We start from the raw sequence: 23626 nt of genomic DNA, 5'->3' as shown, positions 1-23626 counted from the left end.
TCTAAAATGATGCATAAAATCCAAGTGTGTTACTGTGTGAGGCAGGCAGTGGATGGACACAGACCAAGGGTTAACTTCTCTTTTAATGAAAGCATGCAAGGAAACATCGAATGGAAGGGAAAACCAGAGCCCCCAAACCTAAATAAAGTGGGGGTTTTATACCATAATTAAAACAATAAACTCCTTGTGGTGCTGTTCACAGGGGTCCCAGGACCAGGGAAGAGATGAGGATCTTGACTCCATGTTTCAGAAGACTGATGTATTATTTTATGATATATATTATATTAAAATGATATATTAAAACTATACGAAAGAATAGAAGAACAGATTTCATCAGAAGGCTTGAAAAGAATAGAAAGGAATGATAATAAAATCTTGTGACTGACCAGAGAGTCTGAGCCAGCTGGACTGTGATTGGCCATTAATTAGAAACAACCACATGAGACCAATCCCAGATGCACCTGTTGCATTCCACAGCAGCAGAGAATCATTGGTTACACTTTGTTCCTGAGGCCTCTCAGCTTCTCAGGAGAAAAAATCCTGGCAAAAGGATTTCTCATAAAATGTGTCTGTGACAACTCCTTTCTGAGGTCAAGACCAAGTCATAGAACAACCCACCAAGAGTTAATATAATCAGAGATTTCCAGTCCAAAGGCACCAACAATGACCCCTTAGTCCAACTCCATGACCACTTCAAGGCTGACCAAAAGTGAGAATAATTATCAAGGGCATTGTCCAAACAGCTCTCAAACACTGACAGGCTTGGGGCATCCACCAGCTCTCTGGGAAGGCTGCTCCAGTGTTTGACCACTCCTTCTGGAAAGAAAAAAATGCTTCCTAATGTCCACTCTGCAAGAAATGGCTCCTCATGCCCACTCTGAACCTCCCCTAGAACAGCTTTGAGCCACTCCACCACATCCCACCACTGGGCACCAGGGAGAAGAGCTCAGCTCCTCCTTCCCCTGCCCAGGGAGCAGTGAGGGCCCCCCAACAGAAGGGGACCACAATTAAACACCAGGATGGGCTCCTCCAGGCAGCTCCCTGCAGCACAGAGCCCTGGGGGCTGGGAGAGAGCTCTGCTGAGGAGCTGAGAGATGCATGAGAGTGACACAGAGCCCAGGATCACAGGAAGCATCTGCTGCTGGAGTGCTGTCAGCAATCAGACACTCTTGAGAGAAGGCTTTGGGCTCTCCCAGTTTGGTGCCTGCAGACTGGGAGCCCAGCAAACACTTGCACAGGCATTGTTTTAATTTCAGGAATACCTGCCTTTTCTCCTTTGCATAGCAGGACAGTGTGTTTTCAGCAAATGACTTATTTCCTTTAAAAAAATGCAATTTCCAGGCACCCAAAGTGGTGCAAAAATTCAGTTTAAATTCCCTGAATAGCTCCTGCCACCACAAGAAGCAACAACTGCTCTGAAGGTTTGAGAAAAATCACATGGAGAAGGGTTGGAGCCATTCAAGCCCCCTCCTTTCCTGCTTTTCCCAAAATGTTTCTATTTCAGGCCCTTGCTGTACACCAGGGACAGGCTCCTGGTGAGCCCAGGAGGCTCAGCCCCAATTTGCTGCTCTGCCCTGGGCTCACAGCCCCCAGAGCTCCCTCCCCATGCTCCATCCTGCTGGGGGAATCTCTCTCCTTCCCCCAGGAAAGGCTTTGAGCATCCCTGGGGCTGGAGCAGGGCCCTGACCCACCCCAGGCCAATCCTCTCCAGACACGCCTGTGCTTGAGCATTCCCCACCTGAGCATTCCCACCTGGAGCCTCTGCCTCCCGCAGCAGCCCTGGGGCTCAATGAGCTGCACCTGGGCTGGGGCTTTCTGCATCCCCACCTGGGTTTCATAAAGACACAGAATCACAGGAGGGGTTGGGCTGGAGAGCACCTTAGAGACCATCTAGCTCCATCAGGAGCCCCTTCCACCACACCAGGTTGCTCCAAGCGCTGTCCAGACTGACTTTGAACACTTAATTTCCTCTCATTATCCCCCTCCCTCCCCAAACCACCAGTTGCAGCTGAGCTTACACAGTTTCTTTTGCCACCTGCCTTGAGGAAAATGACATTTTCTATGCAATGGTTTAAAGTGCCAGGGGATTGTTTGAGCTTTGGAGGGGAGATCCCCCAGGTGGCCACCCTGTCCCAGGCAAAGGGAGAGACAGGGCACTTCAAGGGAATATATAAATTATGGAGGGACACTTCAGGGGAGACACTGAAAGGGGAAGGAAGAGGAAGAGACACTTCAGGGGAATATATAAATTCTGCTGAAGAGGGTTTGAATAAAGGCTGTAACCCAGATCCTGGTAACAGCAATGCACCAGCCTCTCCTTTCACACTGTGGCTGGCCCAAGAGCTGCACTCACAGACCCTGGATGTCCCCTAGGAGAACATTTAGGGGGCTGCAGAACCAAAGGCTCCAGCACCAGAGCCCTGCTGGGTGCAGATGCCAAATGCTGAGCGTTGCCTTCCATGGGATGCCTTTGGGTCCAGGCTGGCTCTCACTTGGAGAGGTGTGGGGAGGGATGAAAGTTTGACATGAAAGTTTCACAGCTATGTGTGCTTGGCAGAAAGCTCTCTGAATGCAGAACCTGAGAGTGAAATAGATGGAAGCAGGTTTTGATATAGAAGAATAAGATATGAGTAAATTGAGGATTGCTCAGCCAGTCTTGCTGGAGAACTAAGAAAGCAAAGATTATGTCGAGTTGGAAAGAGGTTTTATGATTTAGAGCAAAGGATAAGCTGGCCACAAACAAAAAGATGTTTTTACCAAGCAGAAAGATTCCACAGCAAACAAGACATGTTGACGTGGCAAGTAGAAAAAAAGGTCTAAGAATTTTCCACTGCAAGAAAACTGAAAAAACAACTTTAAGCTTAAACTGTAACATAATAACTCATGTGATTGGATAGCAGTGACCATAATATGCTAATAGTAGCTATGATAGGCTGTAGATAATAGTAAAGGTTGGTTGTTATATATTAAGATGCACAGACAAAAAGATGTTTTTACCAAGCAGAAAGATTCCACAGGCAAACAAGACATGTTGATGTGGCAAGTAGAAAAAAAGGTTTAAGAATTTTCCACTGCAAGAAAGCTGAAAAAACGACTTCAAGCTTAAACATACTAACTCATGTGATTGGATAGTATTGACCATAATATGGTAATGATAGTAGTTGTGATAGGCTGTAGGTAATAGAAAAAGTATTGATTGGTTGTTATGTATTAAAATGAACAGCAAAGAAAAGTATATAATGCCTTGTAACCAAAATTAAAGGTCTTCAGGTTTGTGTGCAGCTGGAGCTGACAGCTGTAGGTGTGGCTCTGTCAGCCTGGGCTGCTGTAACATCTTGGGTACAATAAACTGCATTTTGAAGAGCTGCCTGGAGTCCCACATCCCTCATTCAGGCTCTTACTGAGAGGAAATCAGCTCTGTACAGCTTTGGCTGATTTTACACAGCCTCTCCAAACTGGGAACCTTTCTTCAGAAGCCCAGGGCCTCCCAGCTCAGACTAACTTGTACCCAGAGGGGATCATCCCTCCTGTTTGATTTCCAGAGAAGCCACAAGCACTCATAATCACAGCTCCAAACAAGCATGTTGATATCCAGCTCTGAATGAATATCTCAGCTCCCAGAGTATTTTGACTAATATAGTACACATTGACCCAAATTTTGGGAACAGAGAGGCTCATTGATTCAGACTAGGTAGAACAGAGCACACTTGTGGGGGATGCATTTGAAACTAATTAGAAATTGCTCCCATCAGAGCTGTTTCTGTCCCTCTCATTACCTCCCCCAGCATTAAAGTTGCCTTGCTGGACCAGCCCTGAGAGCCACTGGACTTTGTCACCTCACAGGGAAAGGATCCCTTCTCTCCAGGGCTGGGTTTGGGGAAAAAAAGCAGCATTAGCACATTCTGCTTCTGTTGAACTCCCATTATTTTGTAGAGTGCTTCATGAAACCTTAATTTTTTTCCTAAAAGTATTTTCTGCAACTAAATTCCCCTCCATTTTCTTCAGGCAATAAATGAATTTTGTTTACAAAGTACTTCAACAAGGCTTGAAATTTCATTTATGGAAAATGGGCCTCAGACGTCCAAGGCATTTGAAACCATGCTGAAATATGGCAATTTCAAGCACTTACCTGTCTCCTTCCTGCAAGCCTCCAAATCAAAAGTTACCATGACAACAAAGCCCACTCTCAGTCCAGCATTATGAATTGCTCTGACATGACGTCATTATTAGCCAGGACCTGAAAAAATTACGCAAATGAGGTGCCCAGACAGCAGGGCTGCAAAAAGCCCAAACAAGCAGCACAACAATTACTCTCTAAACTTAGCAAGGGAAGGGAAATGTCACCCAGCTGCCCTGCAGTAATTCTGTAAAAGGCACCGAACGTGTTGAGCTCCTCTCTGTGTCCCTTGTAGGAGAGCTGCCCTGTGACAGCTGGACTTGATTTCCACCCTGAACTTTCCTCCCAGCTGCCTCCTGAGCCCAGCAGACAGGCCCTGGTGTTCCCAGTGGGATGCTGAGCCCCAGGTTTGCACTACACTGCTTACATGGCTGTGGGGGTACCAGGTGTGGCTTTCTCTGGGTCTGGATTGAAGGCACTTGAGATGGCAGTTCATGCTGAGACTCAGGTGTTGATTATTTCTTATCAGTAAAACTGTCTCACTACTGTGAGTTCAGCAGCTTTTCATTAGAAGGCACAAAATTGTTGCCATCTTATCACAGGGGTTCCATGCTGGTGCTCCTTATCACAAGAGTTTCACACCTGCTTGGTGTTTCTCGTGGGCATCTCCTCAGAGCACTGACTCTTTCTTCTTCACACAGCAGCCAAGTGACTCCAGCTCCCTTCTCAACCCCACCCCACTCTTTTATAGCATCTTCTTCTCACTGGTTACAGCTGTGGCCTGGTAAAGTCAGGCCTGCTCCTAATCTTTGATCATTGGCCCAGCTGCAGCTCCTTAGGGGTAACATTACTTTCTACACTATCTGTATCCCCCTACACAAAATGGCCAACAATCTCTTGTTACAAGGTCTTTTAAGACTAAACCATCCAATTAGGAACTGACACCTGGATTATTTTCCCTTTTAACCCAATAACTGATCCCACAGAGCCCCAAATGGGGACTTTTCTGCCCAATTACAAAATGCCACCCAAACCCATGGAGAAGAAGGAGGAAGAAGCAGCCAGAAGAAGAAACCCAGGATGATACCCTGTGCCCTCCATCTTGCTTCCATCCACAACACACTAAAAATCCCAAAACCTCAATTTCTCACCAAGTGACACACCCGCACTGCTCTCTATAATCTATTTCACACTTTGTGGATTCCAGTCTATCTTGAAGTCTGGGAAACTTTCTCCATGCATGAGGGTCAGAGTCAGTGCTGCCCTGGGGGTCAGGGCACCCCAGAGCAGACACAGAAATATTCCCAGTGCCCTGGGTTTGCACACATGGCCACCCAAAAGGGAAAGGAGTTGCTGCTGTGGGTGAAATGCAACTTCTGGCCACCCTGAACCCCCCATGGGCAGCTCGATGTGCTCTGGAGCATCCTTACCCAAGCAGGGAGCTCTGCACATCTCTGCTCCTTACCTGGGACACCTGTGGTGACAGACCCCCACCTCAGGGCTTTTTCCCCTATGAATCAACCTCTACATCTCTGGGACAGGGAAAGTTGCTTAGAGATGCTTCCCTTTGTGTCACTGCCATGCCTGGGAGTGTCCAGGGCGAGGCTGGATGGAGCTCTGAGCACCCTGCTCCAGTGGAAGGTGTTCCTGCCCATGGTCGAGGGTTGGAATGAGATGATCCTGATTCAGTGATCCTGTGGTAACCACAGGGAGGTGAACCCAATCCTCTCCCCATGATGGGGATGTGAGTGAGGCTCCCCAGTCCCAGCTGATTGAGTGCTCACACTTGACAAGGACTTTGGCAGCAGCTGCTCTCCAGAGGGAGGAGGGGGAGTCCCTCAGCAATGAGTGGTTATAGATGGTTATTCAAGCATAATAAATCCTCCTTATCAGTCCTGTCTCACTACCCCTCCTGATTTATGCTGGGTGTAATAAAGCAGTAAGTAGGCACAGGCTAGTTTTACAGGCAAACTGGGGATTACAGCAGCCATAGATATGAAAAATTCACTACAGAAATCAGAAGAGGAGCCTAAGCAGCTTCCTTGGGATGCTTAGAGAAGGGCTGGTGAGTTGTGGTCATTTCCAGCACAGCTCTGGGCTGATGTATGGCTGGGCTGGGGTCAGACCATAGACTGACTGCTCCCAGGCTTCTGGGCAAGTGTACAGCCTGAATATGCTGAGAAAACTGTGTGTTGACTTTAGAGGAGTTTTCTATGTTATACTGATTTCTGTATCTTTTTAAAAATCCAGATCAATGCCTGTTTTTTTGGTTTTTGTTTTTTTTCTGGATAAGCTCAGCAATACTATTTTGTCTCCTATTCTTCACAAAATCCCAAGAAGCACCTTTCTCTTTTCAAGCAAGTTGCCACTCTGCTGGGAGCTGGGAGCTTTGCCTTCTGACTGCCTCATGAACAGATTTAGCCTAGACCAGTTCTCAGCTCTGAGCCTGGAGTTTCCAGCACCACATCCCAAGGAGGGTTTATAGACCAGAAAGCCTGGCTTCTTTTTCCCAGCTGGGCTATCTGTGTAATAAACAAAATACTGCTTTTTCCTAGCAGCCTGTCCTCCCTGATGTCCTTGGACTATCCCTGCTGCAGTCCTGCTTCTCTCAAACCACTGCTGCCAGTGCCTCCTCTGCTATTTTTGGGGCATCCCAAAGAGCTTTCATAAAGCACCTGATGCTCAGCCAGCCCCTGCCCCTCTCCCCTTCAAAGGAAAATCCCCCAGGGCTGCTATTTCAGAGAGGTTTTGCCTCTGCCTGCCAGATGTGCTGGAGATGGGGTTGGCACAGCTCTGTTGGCCCAGGGTCCCTGCTGTCCCCAGGCTGTCCCCTCTCCCCTGTGGCTGTGCCAAATCCCCAGTGCAGGACCCTCTGTAGCCCTGGGGTGTGGCATTTGCTGGGTGCCCAGGATGAAGGAGGAATTGAGAATCTGACTCCATGTTCTTAGAAAGCTGGTTTATTATTTTGTGATATTATACTATATTAAAGAATGCTATACTAAAGAATAGAGAAAGGACACTTACAGAAGGTTTAACAAGATACTAATGAAAAACTCCTGACTCCTTTCAGAGTCTGACACAGGCTGGCCATGATTGGTCATTAAGTTAAAACAATTCCTATGAAACCAATCAAACATTCACTTGTGGGTAAATCTCCAAAGCAGCAAACACAGGAGAAGCAATCAGATAATTCTTGTTTTCATTTCTCTCTGAGGCTTCTCAGCTTCCCAGGAGAAGAATCCTGGCCAAGGGGTTTTTCAGAAAATGTCACAGTGACACTGGGGTGAGGTGTAGGGAGGGCCTGAACCCCCCCTGGACCTTCCCCTGCAGCAGCACATGGTGAACACCAGCTTTGCTGGAAATGCTGCAGAGCTGTCCCAGGAGGAGCCCTGAGGGAATTCCCACTCCTTTCCCTGGGGTCAGAGCAGGGCTGGACCCTGCCCATGGGGACAGTGCCTGTGGCTGTGGGGTGAAGGGTTCTGCCCTGGTTGGCACCCACCCCCAGCACTGCAGGCTCAGGAGGTGCCCTGCTCACCCTGCTGTGCCTTGGGGGGACAAGGGGACCTCACCCTGTCTGTGAGGCACCATGGAGGGGGACTGTTGGATTAAACCCTTTCCTGAGCCAGACATGGGGCAACTGAGAGGTGTTTTAAACCCTTTTACTCTATTTTCAGTCTCATGAGAAGGGTGAGACAATACAGATGTTATACTTCACACCATCACAATCAGAAGCCAACTGTTTCCTAATTACAAAACACTGTAAGTGTTTCTTGGCCCATCAGCTTTTGCCACACCATACTGCAAATACCTTAGAGCCAATCATCTAAAACCATCCCTCACGGGTCCTACTACAATACATCTTCCACAGTTCTACTTCTCTAAAGTATCTAGTCTTATTTGCAAGGCCATCCTTCGAAACTTATTTCTATTTCCATTTCTCTCTCAGCAATGTCTGTCCCATCCCATGGCATTTCTAAGGCAGCATTTCTTATCTCAAGGTTTGCATACAGATGCACACTATGTGAGCCTTCAGTCAAGTTTTGAGAATTTTCCTACAAAATCCATTTCCCACAGGTCTGCTCTGGCTGCTGCTCTCCCCTCACCCACCTGAGGGTGGGAAGGGGACGTGGTGGGGAAAGGAAAAGCCACGGGAACTGTTCCCACCTCCAGCTGCCAGGGAGGGAATGGATCCCAGGAATGCACAATCCTACCCTGTGCACAGGGGTGATCACAAACTCTCCAGCTGTGTTTTCCTGCTCACAGGCTGCTGATGGATGCCTTGGGTCAGGAGGAACTGTGGAATTAAAGAGGTGTTTGCTTACAGGGCAGCCAACACAGCCACAGGGATGCCTGAAAGAACCTTGAAATGAAACAACATGCTTTTGAGATAATATTGATATAGGAGGAAATATAAGCAAATATAAATATATAAATATAAAATGCAAAATTTTAATTATAATTATAACTATATAAATAGAAAATGTAAAATTATAAATTATAAAATTATAAATAAAAATATTTAATAGATAAAATTGTAAAATCTATAATAGAAATATATACATATATATCTATATATAAATATCTATATATAAATATATAATTATAAATGTAAAATAGAAATATAAATATGAATATATAAATATATAAAATGTAAATATATAAATAGAAAATGTAAAATTATAAATTATAACATATAGATAAAATATTTAATATATAAAATTATAAAATGTAAAATAGAAATATATACATATATATCTATATATAAATATATAATTATAAATGTAAAATATAAATATGAATATGAATATATAAATATATAAAATGTAAATATATAAATAGAAAATGTAAAATTAAAATTATAACATATAAATAAAATATTTAATATATAAAATCATAAAATATAAAATATAAATATAAATATAAAACTATATATATACATATATAAAACTATATATATATATATATATATATATATATGAATAAATATAAATATAAATGCTGGTCTTTATTGGAGGCCTCCAGGGACAGATATGGAAAATGTCCACAAAATGCCCACCCCCCTCACAAGGTGAATACAGTTTTAGAAGTTTAGCAAATTAGCAAAAGTTCCAGTTTTATAAGTTTATCAAATTAGTTAATTTGATAAAAATCACCAATTAGAGATATAAGAGGTGAGGCAATTTCCCCCTCTCTAAATCCTCCCCCCTCAGATGAAAACTGAACTTCATTTATAAAAATATTTTTAAATTTAAAAAATTATTTATAAATATAAAAACATATTTTTATGAAGAGCTCTTTTTCAGCCTTGGAACGTGTTTTGTCTTTTTGCCTGTCAGGCTGGTATAAAGGTAGGGAAAACTAGCTATGAATAACAGGCTACAAATACATGTGTAAAGAATAGAGGGAATATACAAAAGAAATAAAGGCAAAAATCGTTGAGCATCAATAGTTCTGGGAAGAGCCCTGCAGCTGGGAGCAGTGCAGTGCTGGACCCACCTGTCTCACAGGGGAAAGGAAGAGAAGAGAGCTCCTTCTGCAGGAGGAACCCTGCCTTGGGGCTGGCACTTTTGATTGTACCACCCTAAATCATGCCTTTATGGGGCTTCATAAAACAGAGGCCAGACAAAATTAGGAGAATAAAAAGCAGTTCTATTTATTGAAGGGCCTTCAGGTACATTTTGGGCAGACAAAGCCCCCTCAGAGGCTACAGCCAAAATGGATGGCAGGTCACAGGTGTGGTATTTGCTGGGTCCCCAGGATGAAGGAGGAATTGATGGATCTGACTCCATGTTCTTCGAAGGCTAATTTATTATTTTATGTACTTATATTAAAGAATGCTATACTAAACTACACTAAAGAATAGAGAAAGGATCCTTACAGAAGGCTTAACAAGATACTAATTGAAAAACTTGTGACTGACTCCTCAGAGTCCCAGCACAGCTGGGCTGTGATTGGTCATGAAGTAAAAACAATTCACATGTTGGATAAACAATCTCCAGCCACATTCCAAAGCAGCAAAACACAGGAGAAGCAGATGAGATAATCTTGTTTTCCTTTTTCTCAGAGGCTTCTCAGCTTCCCAGGAGAAGAAATCCTGGTGAAGGAATTTTTCAGAAAATATGCCAGTGACACACAGGTTTTCACATTCTATAAGTTTGGTTCATTTGCATATTGGGGGTTAATCTTCCAATTCCAGCTTCAGGTAATGAAGTCATTTACCCCCAGTTTGCTCCCCCCAGCTCACTTTTGTTTCCATCTCTCAGGGTCTGTGACAGTGAGGTGTCCTTGACTGCCAGGCCTGGAGAGGAATTGTTGTGTCTGCCCAAAAGGGGAAAGCAGCAGCAGCTCACACTGTGTGTGGAGTTTAGAGTTATACACTAAAGAACTGCAGGATTACAAACACATGAAAATACAAAATCCTAAGGCATGAAGAATGTGTGAGGGCTGGCTTTGGGGACCTGGGCCCGTCTCACCAGGACCAGGTTTGCAGAAGATGTTTCTGAAGGAAACCACCATGCCCCAGAGGGGATCCTTTCCTTCATGTGGGGCTGTGGGGCTGAGCCATCCCCCCTGGCCTCTCTGGGGCAGGAATTCTCAGCTCCTGGCCCCTCAGCAGCCTCACATCAGCAGTTCTGCCCTCCCCTCACCCTGAGCACTTCTGTGTTATGAGCACCTAAATAATAAAGCCCAGCTCTTGCATTCCTGAGACACCTGTCAGGCTGTGCTCTAAGTGCTGGGGTAATAAATACTTGTTCAGCTCTGCCTCTTCTCTGCCAATTCTCCCAGCTCTGTCTGTTTTCATTACTATTTCTTTTCTGTGGACACTGCAATTACACTCTGTTCCTCTTCAGGGTCCTTGTTCTAAGTTCAAATAGAGAAGTGATAATGCAAGGAAGCATTTCACATCGCTGTTTATTTTTGTCTTCTGAGTCAGGAAGATCTTTTCAGGCTGGGACCAGCCCTGTGCAGTCTTGATTAGGGAAGGACTCAGGCAGGGGGGCTGGCAGAGTGCTGGGGAAAGGGAGGAAAACTTCAGATTGGAGTTTTTATGCTTTCAGACAGTGGTGGGCTGCTCCTGCTGAGGCCACAAGCCCTGCTCCTTCCTGAGGAAGCCATAAGTATGCAGGCTGTGCTGCTCAGCCCCATGATAACACTCCATCTGCCACAGCAGCTGTGAGCCCCAGCTCTCCCAAGCCTCCTCTGGCATCTGAATCTCAGAGGAAGAGGGAGGATTCAGCTGAATGCAGCAAATTCAAATGCCTAACTTTTTTCTTTTTCTTTTTTTTTTATTTTTGTCCAAAGTTGCAATATGTTTGGAGATCTTGTCCCGCCAGCAAGCCCCTGCTGCAGCATACAGATGGTGCTGAGGGAATCCAGGGAAGGTGGAGAGTGTTTCATTCCCTCTCCAGGCCTGGAAAACAACTGATGCTCTCACTGGAGTTATTTTCTTCTCCTGCTACTTCCCAGTGGTAGCTGGGGGAAGGGGGAAGTCCTCACTGGATGTGTTGGATTTGGATAAATCATCAACATTTTGACTAAAAATGCAGAAAAGGGTCCATGGAAACACTGAGAGTTTCAAGCTTAATGCAATAGGATGAACTTCAGCATTTCTTGCAGGTGATTTGCCCTCTGCTTTTGCATTTGGAGAGATTTACTTAATTTCAGATCTTTCTACATGGGGAGAAAAATCCTTCTTTCCATTAGTTGCTAAATATAAAGGTAGGGGAAACCAGCTCATGGCTCCAAAGAGATGCAGTGGAGTGTCCAAATGAAGCCCCCACACCCTGAACTGCTCTTTCAGCACACCACACACAGAACACGTCCCACTGGCTGGGGGACATGGCATGTGCTATCAAATCAGCATGTGTAAATTTAATATCCACAGGGGAGCCACAGTCAAAACTCCTGCAGGAAACACCAGCCCTGTGAGGAACATTTGAAGGAACTGGGGCTGTTTAGCCTGGAGAAGAGGAGGTGACCTTAGAGGTGACTTTATTGCTCTCTACAACTCCCTGAAGGGAGGCTGCAGACAGCTGGGGTTGGTCTCAGAACCAGAGGACACAGTCTCCAGCTACCTCAGGGAAGGTATAGGCTGGATATCTTGAAGAAATTTTTCACCAAAAGAATAATAAAGTACTGGAATGCTCTTCCCAGGGAGGTGGTAGAATCACCATCTCTGGATGTGTTTAAAAAAGACTGGACATGGCACTTGGTGCTATGGTTGAGGTGTGAGGGCATAGGCTGGGCTTGATGATCTTAGAGGTCCCTTCCAACCTCATTATCCTGTGATTCTGTGGTTCTGTGAAAGGTGTCTGAACCATGGACAATTTGGGTTGAAAGGGACCTGAAAGTCCACCCAGTGCCACCCCTGCCATGGCAGGGACACCTCCCACTGTCCCAGGTGCTCTCAGCCCTGTCCAGCCTGGCCTTGGCCACTGCCAGGGATCCAGGGGCAGCCCCAGCTGCTCTGGGCACCTGTGCCAGGGCCTCAGCACTCTCACAGAAAGAATTCCCTCCCAAATCCCATCTAACCCTGCCCTCAGGCAGTTCAGGTCCTGGCCAAGTCTCTTCTCTTTGCCCCTGGAGAAGTTTGGTTCATGTTGTGCACAGAGAAATGCCCAAAAGCTCCGTGGAGCAGCAGTGTCTGACCATGGGTCACCCACGGGGAGGGCAAAGCACCTCAGACCCCTCTCCCACCATTCCCATCACCACCACCCTGCCTTCCAGCCAATCTGTCTTAATTAACCTTGTGCCCTCCCCTGTCATTGGAAGGGAAAGCATTTTAAATGTAACAACAGGAAATATTCTCAAGTTTTTACTTTTCTCCAGAATATTATTTTCTAATGTCTTCTTTGCCTGTCAGTGTGACAAACTCCCCAAATGGGCAGGTGGTCCAAAGCCCAGAGGGTTTGGCTTTGAGAACCAGACCTGGGGAAAATAACCACGATGACAAAAACCAGATTTTTTTTAAAATATGAATTTTTATTTCTTTTGATCGGAGTTCGAGAGAGTGGGTAGAGTGGAACAGCAGAGTGATTTATTCAGTGAAGAGGTCTAGTCCCACCTTGTGTGCTACATCAGGAGGTTAGCAGGTGTCACAAGAGTCTTCCTCCTCCTCCACTCAGCTTGCTGATCTTACTCATGTACTTCTTGTTTCTGATGTTTTCTAATCTCTCCTCAGAACTTCACTGTAATTTTTGAGGCATTTTTCTGTTGCTTTGACTTACTGAAAAAGCTAAAAGCTGAAAAAAATGGCAGGACTAAAAATCCTGCCAATTAGAATGGGCCTTTTTTTTCTTTTTTCCAGCAAAGGTTGAAAAATACAATTCAAAAATACAAACAGGCATTGAACATTGCACCAAAAAGCATTTGAAACACAGAAAAAATCTCAGAAAGAAAGAGAGAGAGAGAGAGAGAAATAGAGAGAATAAAGGTCACAGTTTCCATGAGAAATCCCTTAAGAAAGTGGCTACCAGCTACTCAGTAGTGAAAACAAAGTCAACAAAAAGTTTTAAAAATGCTTTTTTTTTCCCCCTAGATGTTATTTATTTACAGCTGTAATAACAGGATTGTCATGCATTAAACTGCTGCCAGCTAGATCCTTTCTCATAGTGGAGCAAAGAAAGTCTCACAAGATGGAAAACAAAGCTGAGGACGGCCAACAATGCTGGGCACAGGCTGGAGCCGAGGCAGGGGCAATGGAGGGGCTCTCTGGGGTGCTGGGTGTGCTCTGTGCCAGGATGGGCTGCCCTGGCACGGTGCTGCTGCCACCCTCTGTGCCCAAAGGAGCAGCTGGTGCCCTCCCCTTCAGGCAGGACATTTGCCTGCAGCTGTGCCCAGGTCGGTGACAGTGACAGCCTGGTGGGTGAAGGGGATGCTCGAGGCCACCTGGCAGGACTGGGGGGGCTGAGAAACTCCCTGGTGACAGCAGGGAGGAGCCCTTGCACTCTGAATGCAGCCTGGCAAAGGCAGGGTGGCAGAAACTCAGGTTTCCCAGCTCTGCCCCTGCTTTCTTGCAAAAATCAAATCATTTGACGTGTGTCTGCTGTTACATTTGCTGGGTGCCTTGCAGAAAGACAGGAGGCACAGACAGACTTTTCAGGGGAGCCAGGGTGCAGCTCACAGTGCAGCACCAGCCAATGATCTCATCAAGCTGACAGGGCCTTCAAGAAGCACTGAGAAGAGCCAAGAGCCTTCAAAGACTGTAGGAGCTCCCTGGCTTGTGCAGCAAACGTGAAACCAGGCTTCCCTCTCTCGGCAGAAGGGACTGGTAAAGTTTGAAAGTTTTTTTTACAGGAGGAGAGATCTGCCCTGGTAGGGACTGGGACAGGACAGAACAGGACAGAATAGCCAGAACTTAGAGCTTCACAAGCAAAAACCAGCACCACCCACTCATGGTGAAAGATGAGAAGCCCAGCGCTGGGACCGGCTCAAAGCCAAGGCTGTAAAGCAGCAGAGATTCCTGTGAGGAGGCAGGCACACACCCAGGACAAGAACTGGTGACAGCCTTCATTCTCCTGGCTGGGACACCTCAAAGCCCTCCCTGATGTCTGCCACAGGCTCTCTCCAGCAGCAGAGGAGGGAGCAGAGGAGCTACAAGTTCACTGAATGCTTCTCTGAGCCAGGGAGAGGCAGGGGTGATGCTGGGGGAGCTGGTGCTGGGTGCCTCTGTGAGGGGCTGGGAGCACAGCCCCACTGCTCACAGGCCACCCAACCCCTGGGTGTGGTCCTGCTGGGGCTGAGATCAGGAGAGCAGCTCCTGCTCAGCCCTCCCACCATGCTCACACCCTCAGGGATCCCTGCTTTGCACCTGGAGCAGGATGAGCAGGGGCCCGGTGCCAGCACTGCCCTGAGCTAGGCAGGAGAGGCCAAGGTGTTCCTCTGGCCAGGGACAGCTGGAGTGGATCCCCCCAGGTGTTGTGCTCCCTGCTGGAGCAGACTGAGGGTGAACACTCCCCTGGTTGTGCCAGGGGCTGAGGAGCAATTGCTTGGTAGCACTCAGCTGTCAAAGGCATCTCAGGAGCATCCCCATGGGCAGGGCAGGACAAGGGCTGGGCTGGAGCACCTGGGACACTGGGGACTAAGTTTTCCTGAAAACTTAGGAACAAAAGGACTTAGGAACAAAAGGACTTAGGAAAATAACCATTTCTTTTCTTATCAAAGAAAAGAAATCCCAAAGTCTTGAGGTTCACAGTGCCCACCCTCTGCACCACTGTGGGTTAGATTTTCAGTGGTCCTATACAGATGGATTTCTGTACAGATCAGCTATAAAAATGGAACCCTGATATGCTGTCACAGCAAGTCCCTGCTCCATGCAACAAGCCTGCACTGAGCCCCCAGAGTGGGGCAGCCTCTTCTCCCTGGCTCCCTTTACTCCCTTGCCTCCCAAAGCCCAGTGGGGAGGGTTCAGCTCACTCCAGAAGATTCAGCAAAGAGAATGAATGAAAGGGAAGTAAAATAATTAAAAGTGGCCATTCTGGCTTTCAAAGACAAAGAGGTTTGACTTTTAGATGTAAAGAGTTTGTGAGCATAAATATACACACACATCTATGTATATATATATATATTAATATATAAATATGTAAAACCTTTGGCTGATGGAACAATAACAAGGTCAAACAGTAAATATTTATACCTGGAAGCCATCAATCTCATCTGTGCTGTGGCCTCTTGCCAAAACTACCTTCAGAAGTAGTTTAGCTTGATGTGGAGAGGATTGGTGAGTTGCTTGGGTGTTTTTTCTTCCTATTGAATATTAATAGAGCATTTATGTTTCCATCAATGTGTCCTTTGCCCTGATTGGGCCCTCCCCAACCTCAGCAGGAGTCCTGGAGATGTTTCTCTGCTGGCTGCAAAATCCACACAGGTGGGATGGATTTTATCCAGGGAGGGATAAAATTTGGGGAGGAGGGCCTGGAGTGGGGGCTGGCCTGACCCTGTGTGCTGGGACAGCCCCAGCCCAGCTCTGCACAACTCCCACGACCATGGAAGGGGAGCACCAACACATCCCTGCCAAGCCCTTCCAAGGAAAACCTGCAGGGAGGGCTCCCTGTGTGCTGCAGAGCTCTCCTGGCAGGATTCTGAAGGTCTCAGAGAGGCTCTCAGCAGAGCAGAGGCTCTCCCTGGCAGAGGTGACCTGCAGCAGGAGAAACCCTTCTGGGATGGGATTGATCCTCCCCTAGGGCTGGCTGAGAGGAATCCCAGACATGGACAGAAGAAATCAAGGATGAGAAATGGATGCAGCTGGTGCCCCTAGGATGGGCCAGCAGGGACAGGCTGGGGACAATCTCGTGCCTGGGAGCAGCAAGCCTGGGGTCTGCTCACACAGGAATGTCCTGCAGGAAACCAGCCAGGACCCTGCCAGTGCCACTGAGCTGCAGGGACCAGCACTGGGGGCTGTGCTGAGGCTGAGCTGGCTGCACAGAGGAGAGCAGGGAAGCTCTGTCTTGAGTGCTGGGTTGTGGGAACCCAGAACATCCCTCCAGGATGGCCAAGAGCCCTGCCAGGGGGCTCAGAGACCCTGCACAGAGCCCACAACACCTGTGGGTTTGATTATGACCCATGGAGCAAATTACCAACCTTAGATGAAGGTCAGCAAGCCACAACAGTTTAGGTAGAATAATAGTGAATTTATCACAAAGTGAAAAAGTAGATTTTGGGGTTTCTGGAATGGGGGTTCAGGGGGCAAGATGGAGGGATCTGGGCCTGTCCAGCCTTTCTCCTTCTTCTTCTTGGCCTCCATCTTCTGCTGTGATGGTGGCACTCACAGATTGGTTTAGAGTAGAAGCTCACTGTCTAACACAGGTGATGGGTATTGGAAAGCAATTGTAAACATTGTACAGGTAGTTTTTAGTATAAAGACATAACCCTGCCCTGGGGACAGGCAGAGTGCCTGGAACTGCCCTGCTGGATGGACCTCAGCAGGGCAGGAGAAAGAATTATATAGATAAGGAACAATAAACAACCTTGAGACTGAGAAATTAAGAGCCCTGACTCCTTCTCCAGTGCCAGGCTGGGAAAAGAGACTTTCTAACACACCTTGGGGTCACTGTGAGCAGCAGAGACCCCAACACTGGGTGATGTCTGAGAAGCTTTCAAGACCTCCTGTGAGGGAAATTCCATCAGACCCTGAGGAGAACAGTGGCACTGAGGGACCACCTCTGCCCAGGCCTCTCCTGTCACCCCACAGGGGTGTTCTCCATGCTGCCACCAAAGTGGAGCTCTCAGTGACCACATCTGCTGTCCCTGCCTGCTGAGGGACCCCAGAGGAGCTGTCCCTGCCTCCCCAGGCTCAGTTCTCTGCCCATGTGCAGTTTCAAAAGAGGGAAGGGGCGAGCTGCCAGTGCCAAAATGTCCCTCTGACATTTCCAGCAGGAATGAAGCTGCAGGCTGGGACTGCACTGTGTGTTCTCCAGGTGGTGTGAGCTGCAAAACAAGAGTGCAGACCAACAGCTCGTTTTTAGCACCCTAAAAGACTTCCAATCTCTGCCTGGGAGAGTCTCTTCAAGTCAGGGAAGTTTGGGCCTTGCAAGAAGAAAAGAAATACTGGAGTCTTGTGGTTCACAGTGCCCGCTGTCTGCACACTAACTGTGGGTTAGATTATCAGTGGTCTTATACAGATCAATTTCTATACAGATCAGCTATAAAAATGGAACCCTTCTATGCTATCACAGCAAGCCTAAAACTGCAGTAATTGATGCTGGATTAGTTCTGGCCTGGCAAGCACTTAGAAGAAGCCCCCATCAACAGCCTCGTGTTAACTGGGAGGGAAAAGTCCTAATTTGAGTCACTGACAGTTTTATAAAAAAAGAACATTATCTTCTCTGTGATGTCTGCTGGCAGGAGATGTTAAACCACTTATTTATAACTATCTTCCCAAAATGCTTTCCTGCTTGGAAGCCAAACTAGAAATCCTCTTTGGTTTGTTGTCTTTAACCAAAGGATGCTGGTATTTCTGCTTCCAGCTGGCAAAGGCACTCAGAGCCCATGCCAGCCTTTGGTTGGGAACAGACTTGGCTTCCCAGGCTGCTCACACAGGCACAGGAAGGCAGGCTGGGGAAGGGCCAGCAGGTGGGTGTCATGGGCAAGCCACATCAGTGTCACTGTCCTGGGCAGGGACAGGAGGGCAGGGACAGGCAGGAATTCACCTGAGAGCAGGGACAGGCAGGAATTCACCTGTGGGGATGGACAGGCAGGAATTCACCTGTAAATAGGGGACAGACAGGAATTCACCTGTGAGCAGGGACAGCAGGAATTCACCTGTGAATAGGGGACAGGCAGGAATTCACCTGTGAATGGGGACAGGCTGGAATTCACCTGTGAGCAGGGACAGCAGGAATTCACCTGTGAATAGGGGACAGGCAGGAATTCACCTGTGAATGGGGACAGCAGGAATTCACCTGTGAATAGGGGACAGACAGGAATTCACCTGTGAATGGGGACAGCAGGAATTCACCTGTGAATGGGGACAGGCTGGAATTCACCTGTGAATGGGGACAGGCTGGAATTCACCTGTGAGCAGGGACAGGCAGGAATTCACCCTGACAGTTCAGAGAGAGGGGTTGGGTCACTGCAGGAAGGAGGGAGGGAGGAGGCTCAGGAGCTGCCCCAGTGCTGTGTCCAGCCCCTCTCCTGGGCATCACCCCACAGCACTGAGCCCTGGGCAGGCAGCAAAGGCAGCCCCAGGGTGCTTGGGGCTGATGGGAAGAGCTGACACCTGAATGTGCCCAGCTCTGGCCCCTCAGCTTGGGAAGGACTTGGAGATTCCTGAATGTGTCCAGAGGGGACAACGAGGCTGGAGAGGGGCTGGGAGCACAAACCCTGTGAGTGAGGAACCCCTGAGGGAGCTGGGGGTGCTCAGCCTGGAGCAAAGGAGACTCAGGGGTGCCCCCATCACTCTGCAGCTCCTGAAAGGTGCCTGTGCTCAGCTGGGGCTGGGCTCTTTCTCCAGGAACTGACACAACCAGAGCACACAGCCTCAAGCTGCACCAGGGGAAGTTTAGGTTAGATGTTAGAAAGAAATTCTTCACAGAAAGAGTGATGGGGCACTGGAATCATCTGCCCAGGGAGGTGGTGGAGCCACCATCCCTGGACATTTATAAAAAGCCTGGATGTGGCACTCAGTGCCATGGTTTAGTTGATGAGGAGGTGTTAGGTCATAGGTTGGACTAGATGATCCTAAAGGTCTTTCCAACCTAATTAATTCTGTGATTCTGTGACAATCGATGGAGAGCTCTACAAAGCAGGCACTGACAGACAGTGACATGACTCTTGAGGAAAAAGGATTTTGGGGCATTCCCAGGCTACCAGAGGAAACCACCTCTGCAGCAGGGCCAGCTAAGTCAGCTAAGTCATTGGATGCAGCATTTAAACTTGCTGTAATTCCATTAGCAAACACAACATTCTCTTTGTGACCATTTTATTGTGTTGGCTTTGCTTGTTGTAGAGTTTCTATTCCATTCACTTAGGCCTGAGGATTATAGTGACACGAATGCTTCATGAGACACTTTTCATCTGGCTTATTTAAGAAAATGTTTCCCAACCAGGGAGCTGCAGCCCTTCCCAGTGCAGAGCCCAGGGAGCAGAAGGGTGGCAGGAAGGGAACTCACTGCTGGGGGAGTGTTGAGGTTGCCTGGAGGGTTGAGGGGCTTGGGGACACATCCAGGCAGGGATGGGGCAGCTGGGGGGTCACAGTGGGGTGGCTGCAGGCCCAGCAGGCAGAACCAGGTGCCAAAGGAGCCAGGATGTCCTCCCTGCCCAGCAGAAGGGCTGGGGATGCTGCCCCCTCCCCTCTGCTCCCCCAGCCTGATGCTGCAGACAGTGGGAGAGCTCCTGGGTCCTCCCAGCCAGCAGGGAGCCCCTGGGATGAAAGGCACTGTAGAAATGACATGGCTTGGGGTGCAGGAGCTGTGAGAGAGGATGTGGACAGAGCTGCTTTCCTTAGCAGCAGTTTGAGGGGGTTTCTAGTTCCTCCTCCCCAGTGTTGCCAGCCACGTGGATGTTCTTGTGGACTCAACACCCTTAACTGGGCTAAACATCTCCAAACTCCTCTGCAAATCTCAGCTGTGGGCAGGGGGAGTGACTGCACTGCTGCTGAGCCGTGAGGTTGGTAAGGGACAGGCAGGACATGCACCAGTGCCACCCACTGCAGGACAGAGTGCCCTGGCCTTCCTCACTCCATCCTGACACCCCCATGGATATTCCAGGTGGGGAAAAGCCTGTGCCTTGTGCTCAGCCCTGCTCCTGCAGGGGCAGGGGAAGCTGAGCCTGGCACAGGGGCTCAAAGCAATGCTGAAGGCATCACCCTGGGGGTGCTGGGGGCTTGGCTGGGCTGCATGAGCCCAAAACACACTGGGGGCAGCTCTGGGGGGCAGAGGGAGGCCCAAGAAAGAGGGGGTGCACCCCTCTGTGGCAGCAGGACCGAGCCACCCCAAGGAATCACCAGGCACAGGATGTCCCTCCTTGCAGGAGGACAGTGTGCCCATGGACAGATGGCTTGGCTGGCCCCACTTTGTGCTGCTGCTGGGAAAGGGACAAACACTGGTTTGGGTGCACTGTGGTGGTCAGGAAGGGAGAAAAAGCCTCTCTCCAAGGCACTGGAGGGCTTTCCTTGCAGGAGGGTGCAGGGTTAGACTGGGCCTTGCCTCAGCTGCTCTGTGGGATGGCAGCTGGCTCAGGTGGCTCTGTGGGACAGCAGTGTCACCCTGCTCTTCCAAAGAGCCCCTCCTGCTGTTTTCCTGTGGGGCTGGGGGTGCTCCAGCTCACCAGGGGCAGGGAGAGCCTTGGCCCATCCCCTGGCTTATCCCTGTGGCAGGTCCCACAGGGAACATCCTGCACCGGAGCAGGGATTTGCCATGAGCTGGGCTGCCCCAGGCTGGGCTCCTCCCCATCAGAGCCGAGGGGAGGGAGCTGCCCTGCCTAAACCCAGGTGTGAGACACCAAGGAGGGCTGCTGGGCAACCACAGGAAGGTGAAGGGGAGGCTGGAAGGAGGCCTGGGACAGAGGATCTGCTAAGAAGGATAAGTGGATGGGGCCATAAGAGAAAGTGCCAGACCATCCACCTGAGCAGGAGCTCTGTGGTTGCCAGGACTGATGCTGGGTGCATGCAGCCCCACAGCTGCCATCTCCTCCAAGGCTTTGTAAAGCTTCTGCCTGGACTTCCTGACTGAGAAAAATGATTTCTCTGGGGGGAACCACACTTGCTGCTAACACAAACTGCCCCAAGAGTGCAGGATGCCAGCCAGACAGGGCCTTTCTGGGCTGGAGAGACAAAACCAGCAGGGTTTGGTGAAGACAGAGAGGAAGAAGACCTGCAGTCCCTACAAGATGCTGCCACCAAAGGCTCTGGGGACCACAGCAGTGGTAGGATTGCCCCAGCTGGCCCATGCCAGGCTGCTCCCCTGTCCCCATAGGTGACCAGCTCACCTGCACTCACAGCCCAGGTGCAGGAGCCAGCAGGAAGTGCAGGCACTGATGAGGAGCCTGGCTGAGCGAGTGACACAGCCTGCAGCCAGGTGTCCAGGAGCATCCCCCGTGCCAGGGCAGCCCATCTCACAGGAGGAGCAGCCCCTGGGGACAGCATGGAATGGCAGAGGCATGAAGACCATGGGGACCACAGGAGGTGGCAGAGGAGAGATGGCAGCACAGGGGGACTTGGTCAGATGGGTGACAGCAGACTTAAGATGTTAGAGGCACAACTTGTTATGATCCCTTATTATTTTTTTTTTTTTTAGCTTTCATCATCAAAGTAAACGAAACCAAAGTATATATGGGATTAAATTAAAATCACAGTTTTGTTTACATTATAAAAGAGTGACATAATAATAATAATAACCATAATCATAATACCAAATGAACAATAATAATTAAACAAAACAAGAAAAGAAGAAAGCCCTGGAGAATTCCTGCTGGGATGATGCTGACAGATGGAAGGTTTGTGTGACCTGTTTTACTGTTTGGGGATCATTCCCTTGATAGCTGACTCCCGGTTCACATAGGTGGCCCAGTAGACCAGGTTGAAAATGGCAAAGAGCACTGGGAAGACGATGCGGGACATCTTGTCTACCTTGCTGACGCTGTTGTAGGTCTTCTTGCTCTCGGGGAGCTTCTCCTCCAGGCGGGGCAGCTTGGGGGGCACGCTGGTGGCAGTGGCTGTGGCAGCTGCACTCTTGGAGATGGTGGGCAGGCCGGGCTCCTTGGAGATGTTCAGGGCGTAGGTGGTGCCAACGATGTTGTAGGTGTTGTTGGTTTTCTTGGCCAGCGCCACCGGCTCTTTTTTCTAGGGGAGGTGGGAGGGGAGAAAAGGAAAAAACAAACAACAAACAAACAGAGGTGAAGTGGCAGAGAAGGGCACGGAGAATGTTCTGTCCTCTGAGTTTACCTGCTCGTCCAGGTGAGGAGGTGGAGAAGGGTGTGAGGAGCAGGAGGCCAGGAAGGGAGGAATGCACCTTGTGAAAGGAGAATGCAAAAAGGAATGACACCCCGTGTGCTCATCCTTGGGGAAGAACTGCATTTTCTGCTTGGCTGGCTGCTTCCTGGGTCAGGTGAGAGGAGGACACAGCACACAGGATTACAGCTTGATTTTATTTTTTTGGTGGCAAAAAGCCATATTAAGAGTATGGGCAACAGCATTGCAGTATTTTTGCACCATATTTCAATGCCCTGAGTTCCTCACAGGAGCACCTTATGATTTAACACAATGATGTTCAAATTGTTTCTGGAACCCTTTAGAGCACCTGGTGACCCACCCAGGTCAGGTACAGAACAGATGGGAGGCATTTACACCAAGCAGGATTTGTGGAATGCTCAGCACAGCACTGCAGGGCAGAGGGAAGCCTTTCCTCCTGCCTTCCTACCCAAGGGATGCTGAAAATCATGGGAGGTGAGGGAATCCCTCCCACAGGGCTCTGGGGGACAGCATGTGTGCTGCACTGAGGACAAACTGCAGAGACAATGGCACAAGAGGCCCTTGTGTGTCAGATGGGATGCACTGAAGGATGAGGGTGAATGCTGGGACACACAGTTCAGTGTTCATGAGGATGGGTGGGCAGGAAGATGGACCTAGGGGGTCATGACAGGGGTTGGCCCCTCTCTGGTATATTCCTGCTGCTGCCAGGCACCCAGTCCAGCTGCACTGTGCTTTATAAAGCAACCCAAGGCTACAGGGAGAAGGCCACTGAATGAAATCTGCACTCAGGTACCCCACAGGTGCCCCTGCTACACCAGGAGCCAGCACCAGACCCAGCAGTGCCTCATGGTGGGACTCTGCTCTCTAAACTCAGAACAAGGTGTGCCTTTGGATGACTTTTTCTCTGTTCCAAAGCAATTGAAACACAAGGTGAGGCTCATCCAGGCATTTCCCAGTGCTGCTAGGCACGGTCATGCACGTTCCTATGAGGGAAGCACTTCAGGAGGAGAGAGGGCTTTGGCTTTCAGTGCTGCATTCCATTTTAAATGTGTCTACAGTCACCATGGATATTCCTGGTTACCTTAGGAAATGAATTTTCCACA

General features: G+C 48.7%; 1 protein-coding gene and 1 long non-coding RNA gene across 6 annotated transcripts in view; both read right to left on the bottom strand.

Annotated features, from left to right (window-relative positions):
- Positions 1 to 13078: 13078 nt before the first annotated feature.
- LOC143695242 (uncharacterized) lies at positions 13079 to 18505 on the bottom strand. The gene is made up of 2 exons (XR_013184333.1): positions 18406 to 18505; positions 13079 to 18292 (listed from the first exon to the last, which is right to left on the bottom strand). It is a non-coding gene; the product is annotated as an uncharacterized LOC143695242 (long non-coding RNA).
- A 1013-nt stretch (positions 18506 to 19518) lies between these two features.
- The window catches only part of GABRA3 (gamma-aminobutyric acid type A receptor subunit alpha3), a 120459-nt gene continuing 116351 nt past the window's right edge, over positions 19519 to 23626 (bottom strand). For all 5 annotated transcript variants that reach the window (XM_077186227.1, XM_077186229.1, XM_054641630.2 and 2 more), the window contains exon 10: positions 19519 to 22394. In XM_077186227.1, coding sequence (XP_077042342.1) covers positions 22065 to 22394 — 330 coding nt within the window. In that variant the 3' untranslated portion in view covers positions 19519 to 22064. The remainder of the gene's footprint in view (positions 22395 to 23626) is intronic.

Source organism: Agelaius phoeniceus, chromosome 14 (assembly GCF_051311805.1).
Source record: "Agelaius phoeniceus isolate bAgePho1 chromosome 14, bAgePho1.hap1, whole genome shotgun sequence".
NCBI classification, from domain to species: Eukaryota; Metazoa; Chordata; class Aves; order Passeriformes; family Icteridae; genus Agelaius; species Agelaius phoeniceus.
The sequence above is the reverse complement of the archived record's forward strand: the minus strand, read 5'-3'. Positions and strand labels throughout refer to the sequence as shown.